This window comes from Populus alba, chromosome 10, assembly GCF_005239225.2.
Source record: "Populus alba chromosome 10, ASM523922v2, whole genome shotgun sequence".
NCBI lineage: Eukaryota > Viridiplantae > Streptophyta > Magnoliopsida > Malpighiales > Salicaceae > Populus > Populus alba.
This window is the reverse complement of record NC_133293.1, coordinates 14500571-14516966: the sequence shown is the minus strand read 5'-3', so window position 1 is coordinate 14516966 and position 16396 is coordinate 14500571. Positions and strand designations below refer to the sequence as shown.

General features: G+C 34.8%; 3 protein-coding genes across 10 annotated transcripts; 2 read left to right on the top strand and 1 right to left on the bottom strand.

The window, feature by feature from the left end:
• Positions 1 to 80: 80 nt before the first annotated feature.
• LOC118046963 (uncharacterized) lies at positions 81 to 5197 on the top strand. 8 transcript variants are annotated; one of them, XM_035056092.2, is made up of 5 exons: positions 81 to 738; positions 969 to 3114; positions 3781 to 3974; positions 4093 to 4254; positions 4604 to 5197. In XM_035056092.2, exons 1-2 carry the CDS (start codon positions 285 to 287, stop codon positions 3023 to 3025), a joined length of 2511 nt encoding a protein of 836 aa, XP_034911983.1. In that variant the 5' UTR covers positions 81 to 284; the 3' UTR covers positions 3026 to 3114; positions 3781 to 3974; positions 4093 to 4254; positions 4604 to 5197. The 8 variants fall into 8 exon arrangements, with proteins under 8 accessions (XP_034911983.1, XP_034911991.1, XP_073268230.1 ...); XM_035056100.2 differs by having other exon boundaries at positions 3776 to 3974; XM_073412129.1 differs by having other exon boundaries at positions 969 to 3559.
• A 2587-nt stretch (positions 5198 to 7784) lies between these two features.
• Positions 7785 to 10951, top strand: LOC118045782 (GDSL esterase/lipase At1g71691). The gene is made up of 5 exons (XM_073411571.1): positions 7785 to 8083; positions 8337 to 8467; positions 8954 to 9181; positions 10056 to 10308; positions 10541 to 10951. The coding sequence occupies exons 1-5, from the start codon at positions 7804 to 7806 to the stop codon at positions 10723 to 10725; spliced, it is 1077 nt and encodes a 358-aa protein (XP_073267672.1). The 5' UTR covers positions 7785 to 7803; the 3' UTR covers positions 10726 to 10951.
• Positions 10952 to 11753: 802 nt separating this feature from the next.
• Positions 11754 to 13410, bottom strand: LOC118047008 (UDP-glycosyltransferase 89A2-like). Its single transcript, XM_035056151.2, is given in 2 exon segments — positions 11754 to 12422; positions 12424 to 13410. Coding segments are annotated over 2 exon segments (1419 nt in total). The 5' UTR covers positions 13354 to 13410; the 3' UTR covers positions 11754 to 11933.
• Positions 13411 to 16396: the final 2986 nt, after the last annotated feature.

Here is a 16396-nt window from a genome sequence, read left to right as displayed (position 1 = left end):
CAAAAAATAATGCCATATATATATATATATATATATATATATAGCCGCACATCTTGCAACTGTACATGCAATCGCAATCCTAAACCCTTTCCTTTTTCTTTGTTTTTTAATCTCCCTCCTCTTTCTTAAAACCCCTGTCTCCCTCCCTCTCTCTCAAAACCTCAAAACTGCCAGGAAGCTAACGGTTTTTTCCTCTCTAAAACCCTAAAAATTATCTATTAAAATTTCCCAAGAACCAAACAAAACGGCATCTCCTCAAAAGTCTAAAACCACTTTTCTTTTCCATGCTCAACAAATGGACCAGGGCACTCTATCTTCCCATTAAATCCCCAATTCTTACCTCTCTCTCCTCCCTCATCTTCTCTAAACTCTCTATCTCCTCCGCTGCCAATCTCGATACCACCACCATCAACACCACCATCCCTATTGTTCAAATCTCAACGGACCCAGTTCACGCGATTCTTTCTGGCTTTAGGGACCTGGGTTTTAGACAATTTGTCAGTGGTCATTACTTCAAAGACTTGGTTGTGATGTTAAATCAGGCTCAAATGGATGATGTGATTGAGAATTTGAGCGTCGAGAATGCGGATTTTGTGGTGGATTTCTATCATTTGTCAAGGAATGAGTTTGGATTCCAACATTCGAGGGTTTCTAGGTTTTTGGTTTCTCATGTTTTGGCGCGAAAGAGAAGGTTTAAGGACTTGCGTTTGGTTTTGGATCAAATGCTTCAAGAGGAAGGTGACTTTCTTACTTATCGAAATCAATGTCAGAAAACAATCTTTCTGGCTTCTATGATTTGAAAATTTTCTTTTTTTTTCTTTTTTAATGAGACTAATGAGTTTGTTTAGGTCAATTGATGTCTATTTGGCAATCTCTAGATTTGAACAATTCGGGTTTAATTTCTTGTTTGTTGAAGTTTTGAAAAATGCTAATTTTGTTGTTTATAGATTTCGTGTGATTTCTGATAGGCACCGGGTCAGCTCCTTTGCTTTGTAAGCTGCTTTTCAGGAGCTTCAAGGGTTGGGATTCGAGCAATGTGGTATGGGATATGTTGGCTTTTGTTTATTCGAGATTTGAGATGGTTCATGATGCTCTTTTTGTTCTCGTGAAGATGAAAGAACAGAATTTGCGACCATCGATACAAACGTACAACAGTTTGTTGTACAACTTGAGGCACACTGATATTATGTGGGATGTCTACAATGATATCAAAGACAGTGGCACTCCTCAGAGTGCTCGCACTAGTTCCATAATTGTAGATGGGCTATGCGGACAGTCTAGATTTCGAGATGCAGTTTCGTTCCTGCGGCAGAATGATGGGAAGGAGTTTGCACCTTCTGTTGTTTCTTTTAATACCATCATGTCAAGGTACTGTAAGTTAGGTTTAGCTGATGTTGCAAAATCTTTTTTCTGTATGATGCTCAAATATGGAATACTTCCCGACACATACAGTTACAATATACTTATTCATGGGTTGATTGTAGCTGGTTCCATGGAAGAAGCTTTGGAGCTCACAAATGACATGGAGAAGCAGGGTTTACAGCCTGATATGGTAACTTACAAAATTGTTGCCAAAGGTTTCCATCTACTTGGTTTGATGAGTGGGGCCCGGGAGATCATTCAGCAGATGTTAACTGATGAAGGGCTAAAGCCAGATCTTGTTACCTATACAATACTAATATGCGGGCATTGCCAAATGGGAAATATTGAGGAAGCATTAAGGCTGAGAAGGGATCTGCTTTCAAGCGGTTTTCAGTTGAATGTCATTTTATACAGTGTGTTGCTCAGCAGCTTGTGTAAACGTGGACAAGTTGATGAAGCATTGAAATTGCTTTATGAAATGGAAGCCAACAACTTGCAACCAGATCTTGTTACATATTCTATCCTTATTCATGGCCTCTGCAAGCAAGGAAAAGTCCAACAGGCCATACAACTATATAAAGAAATGTGCTTCAACAGAATCTTTCCAAATTCTTTTGCCCAGAGCGGTATTCTAAAGGGTCTTTGTAAGAAAGGGATGTTATCAGAAGCCAGGATGTATTTTGACTCTCTGATAATGAGTAACTTGAATCCTGATGTCACTCTGTATAATATCATGATCGATGGGTATGTAAAACTTGGTGATGTTGAAGAGGCTGTCCGATTATACAAGAGGTTGAGAGACAAAGCAATAGCTCCTAGTATAGTAACTTTTAATTCTCTTATTTATGGATTCTGCAAAAACAGAAAGGTTGTTGAGGCTAGAAGGTTGTTGGATTCAATCAAGCTGCATGGATTGGAACCAAGTGCAGTAACTTATACCACTCTCATGAATGCATACTGTGAAGAGGGTAATATAAACAAGTTGCATGAATTGCTGCTTGAGATGAATTTAAAAGGCATAGAACCTACTGTTGTCACTTACACTGTAGTAATCAAAGGACTCTGCAAACAATGGAAATTAGAAGAATCTGTCCAATTACTAGAGGATATGCGTGCTAAAGGCCTAGCTCCAGATCAAATTACATACAATACAATCATTCAGTGTTTCTGCAAGGCTAAAGACATGAGAAAAGCATTTGAATTACTTGATGACATGTTGATTCATAACCTAGAGCCTACTCCTGCTACATATAATGTTCTCATTGATGGCCTTTGTCGATACGGTGATGTAAAGGATGCTGACCGTGTACTGGTTTCTCTTCAGGACCGAAATATCAACTTGACAAAAGTTGCTTACACCACAATGATCAAAGCACATTGCGTCAAGGGTGATGCACAACAAGCTGTGAAGGTGTTCCATCAAATGGTGGAGAAGGGGTTTGAAGTATCGATCAAAGATTATAGTGCTGTGATTAATAGATTATGCAAGAGATGTCTAATAAATGAAGCCAAGTACTATTTCTGTATTATGTTATCTGATGGTGTTTCCCCTGATCAAGAAATATTTGAAATGATGCTTAATGCCTTTCACAGAGCTGGCCATGTCCACTCGGTGTTTGAACTACTAGCTGTGATGATCAAATTCGGGTTACTGCATGATTAATCCATGAAATAGTGCTGCCAATCTGGTTCACTGCATCCATGCAAGAGCTGTCGGTTTTTTTTAGAAGTTTGAGCACATTTGTATAAAAGGTATGGAGTAACCAGATACCTGCATATCTCCTATGGTCACTTTCAACCATGGAATTAACTTAAAAGGTGTGATCATGAAATTCATTGTCATGAATGATTGACAATCAATAATGTTAAGAGTATCTTGCAGATGCTTTAAGATAGGAAATGCACCATTTTAGATTTTAAATGAGGTTTCTTGGGTTGTGCCAAATTTTAGCTTATATAGGCTATTATCTGTCGTTTTATGTTTTGATCAGGCAAGTAAATTCCAGAATAGCTGGGGTCACAAACATTATCAAGAAAGATACTTGCTGTGGAATGGTAAATTCACAGGATACCATTGACAGCATCCCTAAGTCCACCTTGTAGGTTAATTGTATCCAGCAGATCATTACAGTACCAGTGCCAATTTTGAGTGACTATTTTGTGGAGAGCTCATAAAGAAACTTGAAGGTGCATGAAGGTATTTGAACAATCAAGTTTTCTCAGTAATCGCTTTAGTCAGAATAGAATGAAGCCGTAACTGGCAATCACAAAATTGCTATCGTGTTTCTTTCTAGTTTTGATATATTTTCAGCTTTTTCTTTCTTTTTTTAGTATGTTTTTATGCAATGAAGCGTAAGAATCAGCATTTTCATGTATCTATGCACGTTTGATTGATTTCTTTCTTCCTGTTCAGAGCAGCTGGAAGAAGGCTGTCTTTGACATTCATCAATTTTGTTTGTTTGTGAACCATGGATAATTACAAAAGCTGAGGATAATATGCTCATTGAAAATAAACAAGTTGGTTAACATTTTTCGGTGATGATCTTTCTGGGTTTTACTGAACTTACAAGTCGGTTCTGAAATCTGCGACCTTTGCATCTGAAACATCTGTGGTAAGAAAATATTGGACTTTATGTTTCTGAATTCTCTTTTCCTGATGTATTTCTATATGTATCCTGCAAGTGAATATACAACAAATTATTTTCTTTTAACACCCAACTCCAATCCTAGGTTTGAATGACACGAAATTTTGTTGCATGCTTGCAAGCATTGGAGTTAATCAGTGAATCATGAAAGGATACTTGTAAGTTGTAGCTCATCCGAGATACCGCTTGGCATTGAGAAGCAGCTCCTGAAAATATATCAGGCACTTGATGGCAAAGATTCAACCTTGTGCGTATCATTTAATTTTTTGAAGCTTCTAATTCTAAGCTTTCGACAGTGATGTGTGAAATTTTAGATTTGTCTGTTTGTTGTCATCTTTACATGAAATGAGTTTGCCTGAAATGCATGGTGTTTAGAAATCACTCTTTAAGTTTTGAGCAAGAATGAAACTATGCAAGGATTAGGAAGAACGAATAAAAGCACTTGCATATGAAATATGCATGGCAAAATAGGGAAGCGATTTATTGATATATTGATGTCTCGACTGCTTCAATATTTTATTTTATTTTGTCTACAAACGCATTTTAATCTCTATGCCAACAATTCTCAGGTTTAAAACTGTGTTCTCTCTCCTCAGGTTCCCTAGCCTCCTCATCTTCAAGAACTCAACAGAGCTCACTGCTAGCGATGTCTTGCAATGAGATAGTGGAAAAAGTAACTGCATCATCTAGATTCATAACGGGGTACAAGTCGCAAAAAGATAATGCGTGCTTGTTTGTGCCAAAGCTTACCCCATCAATTGCGTGAGCCAGTTTAGGCCTTAAACTCGGTGTTATGCTCGGAGATCTCAGGTTTCCGAGTAGTGATGCTAACAAGATCATAAAGGCCGGGAGAAATGGCCGGGAGAAATGGTGTTAGCTGGACATGGTTCATCCAGTTGAAGGAAGGATATATCTCCCACCCTCTTTTTAATGCAATTCAGAGCTCCCACCATTGTTTCGAACCTTATAAATGCTTGTCTCAGCCTAAGCATTCCATGGCTGAACGGCTTCTATTGGTGATAAAAATACTAGGGGTAATTATTTTTTATTCGGTTTTTATCTAAAAAAATAATCAAAATAAAATTTTGAAAAACTAGAATATTTGAACCAGAACCAAACTGGAACCGGTCGATTTTGATTTGGTTCGGTTCGGTTTTTTTAACAAAATAGCCTATCTCTTTTGCGTTCCACACGGGAAGTGTTCTGGGTTGTTATTGCTATCAATGATATTTTACTAAGAGCATTGTGAATATGTATATCTTGGCTTCTCTTCCAAGAACTAAGTGAGCAACCGAAGTTGAATTTTGAAAACTTGAATTTTGAAAACCACAAACAAAGAATTAAAACAACAAAATAGAACAACGAAGTAAAAAGAAACAAGGGTCATGAATTGGGGGCAGACTGAAAAGTTGCATCTTCTCACATTCCTCTTTAAAGGGCTTAACTGAAAACAAAGAACGAACTGAAAGAATAAGCCCTTGATAAAGTCTTCAGGGCATTCTTCATCTTCATCTAACAACTGCTCCACACTAGAAGTTTAGCTCTGGCTAAAGTGATGGAGAATTCAATTTTTATTAGTTGAGAGTGTGAGAGATTGAGATTTGAGAGTTGTGGCTTGTGAGGGGTTTTTTTTGGAGGCTTTTATAGTATTTTTTTTTTTAAAATGAATTGGTTCGGTTTGGTTTGGTTTTCTCGATTTCAGGCTTATCAAAACTGAATTGGACAGTTTTTTAAAAATTATAATTAGTTTAATTGGTTTTTTTTACAATTCGTTTTTTTTTTTTTTTTTATTTTCTCAGTTTAATTGATTTTTTAGTTTATTTGCTCGTTCCTGAAAATTCCACGCTTTTAAAAATTTAAATAGCTTTGCTGCAGTACGTGAGCTAGACCAACGTTCAGGTTGCAGCAAAACTCAAGGGATCAATTTCAAGTGAAATACAAAGGAGAATAAGACTAGATTTTCCATTCTTTATAAGCTACCAAACCTGTAAGATTGTGTCCAACTCAAGAAGCCCATGGTCCTTGTTGCAGCTTATGGCGAACTCAAATTGTTCTTTGTTTTGGTATACAAAATTGCTCTTATATTTCCGGTAAAAGAATAAAGACAAATCATTTTTTTCAATCTTACATTTGAATGGATTCATAATTAAAAAAAAAAAAATAGAAGATGGGAGTCTGTGTCCACATGTAATATCACAAAAACCCCTTCTTGAGGTGCAGCATGAGTCAATCATCTCCTCCTAATGCCATCAATAACTGGCAGTGCTGTGTTTGTTTGACCAGTTTACACCCACTGTACTGTATAGGCTCCATCTCTACAGTGACAAAAATAGAAATCAGAAAATATTAAGATTGATGAAATAATATATACGTGATTAATGAACAACACTTACCTTATTCTCTACAATCACGAAGATGAAAGCTAGAATGATGAGAATAGTAAAAAGATGATCGAATACAGACCCCATGGTTTGTGCCAATTCACTGAACAAATTTAGGATCATACTCATTTTGATAATTTTAAACAAAGTTATGGTTCCTCGAGTCTGAGGTATATTAAAAGCTCAGAGTGGAGAGTGGTACTGTTGGATATGAAAATCACATTAATTGTAGTGGAGAATTTGGTGCTTTGAGAGGTAGAGTTACTGCTCGATTTTGTAACTCTCAAATTAAAATCAATATTAAGTTAACATTCTCTATATTTATTCATATATATATATTTTATGACTGAGGAGATTATCTTTAGGGGCCCTAACTTTCGGTGATCTCTCCATTTAGAGAATAGATCTTCTTTTTTTATTAATTCTTTTAAAATTTAAATTAAAAAAAAAAAAGTTCAGTCCCCAATAAATAAAATGTAAAATTAAAATTAGAAAAAAAGAGAGTATATTATTGTATGTAAATGAAAATTACGTACAGGACAAGTGATATCCCTGTATATTTAATTTTCTTTGTATGTACAGTTGCTGAAACCACCTGGATCATCCTCTCCTCGTCTCTCATGTGTATTGCTTTTGCATTTCCACACAGATTGTTGAGGTCATACTTCCTAATAATAATAATAATAATAATATAGGGTAAATTTTAATTTTTTCCTTGTACATTCACCAACGTTTCACTTCTACTCTTACGGTTTAAAAGTATCCAATGTTATCCTTCAAGTTTTCAAAGAGTTCTAATGTTATCCCTGTCCATTAAATAGCCTACTTTCTAAATTTGATTTTTGATTCGGATTTTTAATTATTTTTTAAGATATTATAACATTTATGCTGGACTTGTAAGGGAAAAGAAATGAGAGAAAGTACGAAAAGTTAGCTTTTTGTCTGTTATTCAGTAGCAAAGAGAAAACATCGAAACTATAAGGATAACATTGAAAACATGTAAACTATAGGGTAGAAATGGAAAATAGATAGATCAATAAGGGCAAAAATATAGTTTACCTATAATAATGATAATAAAAGACAGTTAAATTACGGGAATGAGAGTTGTGTGGGAGAATAACGATATTATTAACATTAACGCATAGAATTAAAAGTGCACTTAGAGCTGTGATAATTTAAGGCATAAGTTTTTTGTTTTTTCTTTCAAAAACTGAATTCAAGGCATAACTTAACAATTAAAATATGAGAATTTGTTTTTTTGGTTGCTTGCAAAGAGAATCATGAAGGGGGTTCATCTTGCAATATTCGTGGTTCTTATTTTAGCTCTTTTTGCAGCCCTTGGTTCCATTATTTTTGTGTTGCTGCAAAGGTGTTTGGTATATATATTTCATTCTAAACTAATATATATATATATAATGCGGGTTTTTTCGTTGAGGTCCATGGTAAAAGCTCTGATATTGTGCTCTGTTTCTGTATCTCTTCTCCTTCTCTTCCAGCTTTTCTCTATCTGTGACAATGCTAAGAACACAAAGCTTGTACCAGCCTTGTATATCTTCGGAGATTCCACCGTAGATGCAGGAAACAATAATAATCTTTCAACAACAGCCAGAGCAATTTCTCTTCCTTATGGCATTGACTTCAATCATACTGCAACCGGACGTTTCACTAATGGCTTGACTGTGCCTGACTATTTTGGTAAAGACTAATTTCTTGTTTTCTTCTTTTTGACGAAGAACTTGAGCCCATGCTTCTTGGACGTAGGGTAGATAAAGCTCAGTCAAACTCGTAGACAGCTCAGTATGATTGCTAGTTAAAACAGGATTTGATTGAATTTCGATTTTACAAATCCTCATCTCAGCTCCCAACCAATGAGCTGCAATGAAACACCCTTATGGATCTATCATTTTCTATTCCTTCTGGTATATGAGCAATTCCTTTTTCTTTGCAGCTAGATTTCTTGGTTTACCCTTTGCACCTCCTTATATGAATCTTTCTGAACTCGAGAGACGGACGACAACTACCGGATTGAATTTTGCATCTGCCTCGTCTGGTATCCTGCCGGAAACTGGATCTTTTACGGTAAGAATTACCACATTATTCGCATCATGATTATAAGTTGCTAAACCCAGGGCTACACTGTGCACGCATGAACTGAGGTTCCTCTCATCTGGTGTTTAGATTAGCGTTCATTCTATCATTTATTCACGATCAAAACTCCACCAATCTAACCACTAAATCACTCTAAAAGACCATTAAATAATATTCAACATTTCAACATTAACACTCGTTTTTTTTAATAGAGTTTTCAGCCTTAAAACACTCAAATCTGATGATTGTTAGATTAAATACTGTTATGAATGAACTTATATCAGTCCATCCTTTCATTCGTCATTGATAGTAGATAAAACCTGATAAAGACGGTCCCAATTCAAACACTTTATATTCATTAAAATCAGAAGAAGAATACAAGAGATGCCAAAGAAAACTATCTGTATTGTAGCCCTGTAAATTGGATGGTCCGAACAATTTATGTCGACATAATTATTTCTTTTGGTTTTTGTGTAGGGATCCCCCTTGACCTTGGACAACCAGACAGATTTATTCAAAATTACTGCAAAGAGGTTGGATGTGCAGAACATTAAAGTGCATTTGGCCAAATCCATCTTCTTTATCTCCGTCGGTTCCAATGACTACATCATGAATTATCGTAACATCGCATCTAAAACGAACAAGCTTTTCTCACCAGATTATTTTGCCAAATTCCTAGCAGAGGAACTCGTCAAACGCTTGAAGGTTTTCTTCGTTTCTCTAGAACTCATTTCTTTCAATGAATTGTCTTCGATTAGTAAATTTTAACACCAGCAACTCCTACAAGGTTTGGTTTCCTCACCTCTGTCTTGTATAACTTGGGAAATCTATTTGTGGGTTTTTTTTTTTTTTTTACAAAAAAGAGGTTTAATTTTAAGATATCTTGGGATGGGAGGACATATAGCTTGTTGAATTAAAGGCTCATTGGCTTCTTTTATTTCCATGTTATTTCAGAATTTCACGACATAGTGGTAATCCTTGAGAAAAAGCTACTGTTCTTGGCAACAATTTAGTAACAGTTTAGCTACAGTAATAAGCATAGCTGTTCAGGGTATAATATCTTTGTACGGCTCAGCTTCGAAGGGACAAGGTTGATGGGTTTGTGAGGAAGCCTGTGGTCCATGAACCGTGTGACCCCATGTCTAGGCTGGCTTTGGGTTAAGCCAACAAAGAAAAAATAATCACATTAAAAATCTAAATTGATCCATGACGCGAATCAAAGAAAATTTTAGAAAAAAATCCTTGATCTTTTTTTAAATAATATTATTTTTATTTTTTATAAAATAAAAAAATTAAATTGGTCCATTATCCGGAATTTATCCAAGTCAACTCTCAAGTTAGATTTAAAAACTTTACTTTAAGTGACAGTTAACTGGAATTGATTTGTTCGAAGCGTGGTGATAAAAAAGTTGCAATTTTTGCATTTGCTAAGGAATCTAGCTTTCGATTTCTTTTCATTTACATTTAAAATCTGGATGGATGTAGTAATTTAATTTGCAAATCCAGATGGAAAGAAATCAAGTTCCTCTCTAATGTTTGATCATGTCATTTACCAAAATGCCATATTCCATCCTGGCAGAAACTTTATTTGATAGGTGCGAGGAAGTTTGTGGTGACCGGCCTTGGACCGGTAGGATGCATCCCGGCAATTGCCAAGTCAACTCCACATGAAGGCGACTGTGCTGAATCATTCAACCAAGCCCTGCTGTCCTACAACAAGGAGCTCTTCATGAAGCTATCAAAGTTGCAATCTCAACTGTATGGCTCTTTCTTCGTACACACGGACACTTTCAAGTTCTTACACGAACTGAAGGAAAATAAAGAAAAATATGGTAATTGTTAATTTTCTTGCATTTTCTTTTCAGATTAACGAGGTATCTGTTGGTCTATTTAGACCTCTACAACTAGTTTTTCAAGGTCTAACTAAAACCGATTAAATCATATCATGCCGGTTTTTGGATAGACGGGGACCTATTTTATTTTGTTTGGGAGAAGCCCGTCTTGCATCTTCATCTGTGATCATCATTCCCGTCCCTCAAACGCATTTTCGTTCTTCAATCACAGGAATAACAGATACACAGAATGCTTGCTGGGATGGAAAACACGATCCATGCGCGGTGCGGGACAGATACATCTATTTTGATTCAGCTCACCCATCTCAGATTACTAATTCAATCTTTGCAGCTCGTTGTTTTAGCGAGTCATCAATATGCACTCCCATGAATGTCATGCAACTTGTATCAGCTTGAGTTGAGTAGCGTCAAAGATCGCCAGTGACTCCCGGCGTGCTATATTTGGAGTCTAGGGCGTCTTATTTTAGGCCTTTCTAGTATTTTATAACATGATTTGTGCAGCATTTATTTGTCATTTTGTTTTTCTTTGTATGGTGAATGGAGGCTGTGTGCAGCTGGTAGCCAAGCAACTTCGTGGATCTCCTTCTCGTGTCTGAATAAATCGAAGTGAAGTTACTGCTTATTGATAAATATAGAATGTTTAAATGTTTCCGGTCAACAGTCAGTGACCTAATTATGGGTGACTGCTCAAAGTCATTACCAAAAGACAAGGACTAGAGGAGGCTAAATATGAGAAATTACTGGGTGAACGGCACTGGTAGCAACTGAGATGGCAAGAAACCCAGAAATCCAGCACAGGTCACGGTGGGCAATAAGGCACTCAGACCAGGTTGGTCTGGCAAATAACCCAAAACATCATTTATCATGATTTCATGGGGAAAAACAAACAAATAAGGAAGCAAGAATGGATGGAGGCTAGGTTGGTCATGGTGTTCATTAACTAGGGATAGGTTAGGCTAGCGACAACTAACACCAGAATTCATTGAAGGAAAAATAAAAAAAACCATAGTGATAATCCAATATCTTAAGCTCAGTCAAATAATAAAATCAATCAAACTCACCATCTTTATTTAGTCAAGCGTATCAAATTGAAGGCCTAAGAAAAGTTGCCCTTTCATCGCCGCGGGGGGCTCCGACTTTCCTGTGATTTTATTATATCGTTTGTTTTCTCGCTTTCATTTGTTTTCCAATGCCCTTCCATCTACTTACTATTTTTTATGTGGTTGGGAAACCTTTTGTTATCACGACGATTTAGCTATTCCGACACTCTATCAGCTGCCTTGCAGGGAAAAAAAAAGAAAAAAGAAGAAGAAAAACTTACATTTTTCTACGACTTAATTCTTTTTCACACCGCCGCATCTATCGAGGTCTTAATTTTATCTTACATTAACGAGAAAAACCTAAATTTAGATGCTCTTACGAAATTTTATTTTATCGAGAGTGAATATCTAAAATTTTCATTAATATAAAACGTTTTTTTATTTCTCAATCGTACCTTGACAACCCCAAAAGCCAACTGCTAATCTTGTGGATCCCAGACGTGGCCTACGAACTTGAAGAAAGCTTACATGGAATAGTCAATGCAATAATTCCACCGCCCATCTTTATTGGATTTTTAATTTGCACAATTCCTTGATTAGCCCGTTCAAGTCATTCAAGGAGCTCCCACCCTCTTTCACGGCCTCCAATGCCTTCCTTCTCAGCTCCTTAGCCTTCATCTTCACACCCGCACCTTTTTCACTCATTGACTCACGTATGACTTTTGCCAACTCCTCCGAGTCAGGCACTGTGGCTGTCCCTTCACAGGCCCCCACTCCCACTCCCAATTCCTCCACCAACAGTCTGGCATCGATGAACTGGTCAGCTTCCATGGGCCAGGCCAGTATCGTCGCACCAGCTACTATCCCTTCTAGCACCGAGTTCCACCCACAATGACTCAAGAACCAACCAACCGCTCTGTGACTCAGTATCTTAACCTGTGGGGCCCATCCTCTTATAACCAGACCCCGACCCGCTAACCGTTCATCGAACCCATCGGGTACTACCCCGTACCCGTCTTCAACTTGTTGGGCGTGCCTGTTTTCAACGACCCAGAATGAAACGGACCATACTCTTTTCGAGCCCATCAGCCAACGCCTCCATTTGTTTCTTATTCAACAGCTTTTGACTCCCGAAACAAACATATAGCACGGACCCATCTGGACACCCATCTAGCCACTTGAACACATTAGCAGAAGAACCCGTTACCGGGTTGCCCCGATCGGTACTTTCCGGACCCAACAAATTAATAGGGCCAACCGCATAAACCCTCTCATGCCCGAATTCTCTCTTCAAAAAACCCAAATACTCACCCTCCAAAGACTTGAAACTATTAAAAATAAATCCATAACTCAACTTATTTGCAACCAAGCTGTCCTTGACAAGCTGACAATCCGGGTCGGATTCCCTGTACCTACGGAACACAGAAGGCAGATGCTCCTCTTTAAAAGACGGTGATCTAGGCAAATCAACAAAATCAACAACGTCCAAACCCTTTACACTCTCCAGATTACCCCAACAATAATTTAAAATACCAGCAAAAAACGCCGCAGATGGATAAAATGCAAAACGGCGTATGTTTAAGTGTTGGGCCAGATGTTGGGTCCAGCCAAGAAAGAAATCAGAGATGATAGCGACCGGAGGATTAGCGTGAGACTTGAACCACAGGGTAATGGGGTCAGAGAGCTTGGTAGATGCTGCAATAATGGCCAGGTTTCCAGAATTACCAAGATCTTTGACATTTTCAACACCTGCAGGGATTAAAGGGTGAGATGGGAAGGGAAGGACTAAGGTGTGGATTTGTGGGTGTGTGGAAAGAAGAGGAGAGACGGTAGGGAGGTTTTTGGGTGTGGTCAAGATGGTGATTGTTAGGTTATGAAGAGAGAGTTGGTGTGTTAGGTCTAGAAAGAGGGAGGGTTGGCCTTGAGCTGGATAGGGAAACACTAGACGTGTGGCGGTTGCTTGGTGGGTTGTGGTGGTGGTCATGATAGGATCGATGATCAGTAGGCTAGCAAGTCTTGCTGTAGCTAGGTGTGAGCACTGTTGCGTAAAGCAGCAATTCGAAAACTTTTTATTCATGAATATTCCCATGTTGTGTGATATATATGATTTTATTCTCGTAAATCATATATGAGAATATCATAAATTACACACATATGATTTTTATTCTCATAAATTATTTTTTATATATACACATATGTATATAAAAAATAATAATTTATGAGAATAAAAATCATATATATACACACACTTATTAAATTTTTTTTAATTTTTTTATATTTAAATATTTAAAATTTTAAATATTTTTTTAATTAATTCAAAGCAAATTTAATAACTATACAAGCAACTACTACATTTTGTTTGTTTGTGGCGAATCTCGAAAACACTTCGACGTGTGTGGCTTAGATTTCATTACAATTTTAAAATCAATTTTATCTTCAAACTTTATGAAATCTTCTAAGAACCTCTATTTTTAAGAACTTTCATGCTATGTTTTTGTAATAACTATATCATTTTGAAGAAATTAAAAAAATTTTATTAAATAATTATCACAGAAGTTATTAATTAAGAAATCAAAATAGTCTTAGAATAAAATATATAACTAATAATTTGGATATAAAATTAATATTACTCTAATAATTAATACTTTATTTGATATATTATATATGTTGAAGCAATTGTATGAGAAGTATCAAAATAAAAAAAATGTGTGATTGAAAATTAAAAACTCACACAAAAAAAATATTAAAATAAAAAATATGTAATTGAAAATTTAAAAAATCAACACCTGGCCAACAATAACTCATTTTGTACACACACAAAAAAACGCGGTATTTCTCGAGCCGATATTCAAAGCTATAGCTGTCCAGTTTACTGATTTTTTTTTTCTTTCTTTAGTAAGCTTCTGCCTATGATCATTAATTGAAATATAATCTCTCGATTTTTTAAATAATTTTTCAAAAGTAATGGTTTAAGATACGATTAAACTTGTTATTACTCTAATAACGCAACCCACACATTTGCAAGTTTGCTACTTATCATTTCGATAATTATAATTTAGTGTGTGATTTTCTTTTTTTATTTTTATTTTATTTTATTGTCCCTCTTTTTTATTTTATTTTATTATATTTCTCATAAATTAATTCAATTGAAATGCTACAAGTTAAAATGGTATTGAAGTCAACGCAAAACTTATATTTTTCCTTTTATAGTAAAACAATAAAAAAATGTTAATAAAAAAAATCAACCTTTTTTTTTTTTTTTCTATCCCATCGTGCTCTTGATTACTAAACAAGTTTTTTACTGTTCAACAAGCACAGCGGTTTATTATAAAAAAAAAAACTAATAAGGGCTCAGAGTGTGCGATGTCGCATGTGAGGAAATATATTATGATTATAATAATAAAATTACACTTCATTTCAAAATTATTAAGCATTACATGACAGTAAAAAAAATATTTTTCTAATGATTATATGTCATTTACAAATTAAACAGGATAAGAAGGTCTTTATATTTTTTTCAGTATAATAACTTACTTTATTTTTTTTAAAGTAACATTTTTTTAAATCCAACTTTAGAGCTTTATTCTTTTTACATTTTTAAATAGTAAAATAACTCGTTTGACTTTAAGTTTAGGGGTTTTTTGTGACTTTTTAAATTGATTTTTTATATATATAATAATTTGGTTGGTTGAGGGACTATGTGGTAATTAACTTAATGTGGATATTATGGGGGGGATGGTTAGAGCATGCAACACACGCGCTATCATGTAAATTATCTCTGTGTATTTTTGGATGGTGTATGGTTAAGATGTTGTGTGGTGGTCATATTATGACTTTAATTAATATTTATTTTATCTGAGATGATTTTAAAAGTTTTTTTGTGGTGATTTCATTCTTTTAAGCCTTTTTTTTCTACTAATCTAATCTTCATTATTTTTATTTTTATTTTTTATGCCTTAACATTTTTTTTTATTCCATGCTTCAACATTGAATTTGTTGAAATTGAGCTTCTCATTTGATTTTGATTATAGGATTTCATGGGCAAGCTTGGAAGATTAACCCAAGTTTAAAAAAATTTATTAGAGCTTGCTTGATTTTTTTTTCCTAATCTCATGTTTTTTTAATTTTAACTATTAACATTTTTTAATTAAAGATTGAACCCTACTATTGTTTTATTTACTTTATATATGATTTTTCACTAGTTTTGACAATGACTCGTGTTATCTTTGATATTTTTATTTATCGTTCTATGATAAATTTAGCTGCTTTTTTTTAAAATTTTTTACTTTAAATTATATTAAATAAATATATATATCTCATGATATTTTTGTTTAGTTTTCTTTTTAATGTTACTCTGGTTGAGAGTATGACCTTTCTTAGTGTCATCATTGAACCTTTCAAAATGGCATTTGAAACATCTCAATAAGCTATTTTTGGGTGGTTGAGTGATGTCCATGATGAAATGAAACGATGATAAATTTCTAACAAGTTTTTTTTATTCTCCTTCTAAGTATAATACTGATAAATTATTTTTTCCTGCTTGTTTGGAATTAAATGACATATAAAATTGAATTCAATTGATTAATTTCAGTTAATAACCTATTATAATTGTTATGTTTATAATGAAATATTAAATCACATAATTGATTTCAATTATGTTATTTGAAATACCCGTGAAATTAAATTGAAATAATAATCTTGATTTTGTTGCTTTAATTCAGATATTATTTCATTTTTATTATAAAAACACTTTTTTTTTGTTAATATGAAAATAGAATCTAAAGTCATTTTGTGATAAATTATAATGCATGATATGATATAGAAAACATGCAACATTGACTTGCATGACGTAGAAAATATTATATACAAATGATCACAATTAATGACAACATCATATTATCTCTTACAGTAATAAAGATATTCTCTTACCATTTTTTATATAATTTTCATATAATAAAACTATATATTTCATCTACTTTTAAATAAGCTATTTACCATTAAAAATATATTTTTTATAAAAAGATATT

Bases quoted from the DNA above. Each gene is read 5' to 3' on its own strand.
- LOC118046963 (XM_035056092.2), top strand. From the start codon at position 285: ATGCTCAACAAATGGACCAGGGCACTCTATCTTCCCATTAAATCCCCA. The intron at 739-968 runs GTGACTTTCTTA...GATTTCTGATAG, and splicing joins TCAAATGCTTCAAGAGGAAG to GCACCGGGTCAGCTCCTTTG.
- LOC118045782 (XM_073411571.1), top strand. From the start codon at position 7,804: ATGCGGGTTTTTTCGTTGAGGTCCATGGTAAAAGCTCTGATATTGTGC. The intron at 8,468-8,953 runs GTAAGAATTACC...GTTTTTGTGTAG, and splicing joins CGGAAACTGGATCTTTTACG to GGATCCCCCTTGACCTTGGA. The intron at 9,182-10,055 runs GTTTTCTTCGTT...CCATCCTGGCAG, and splicing joins AACTCGTCAAACGCTTGAAG to AAACTTTATTTGATAGGTGC.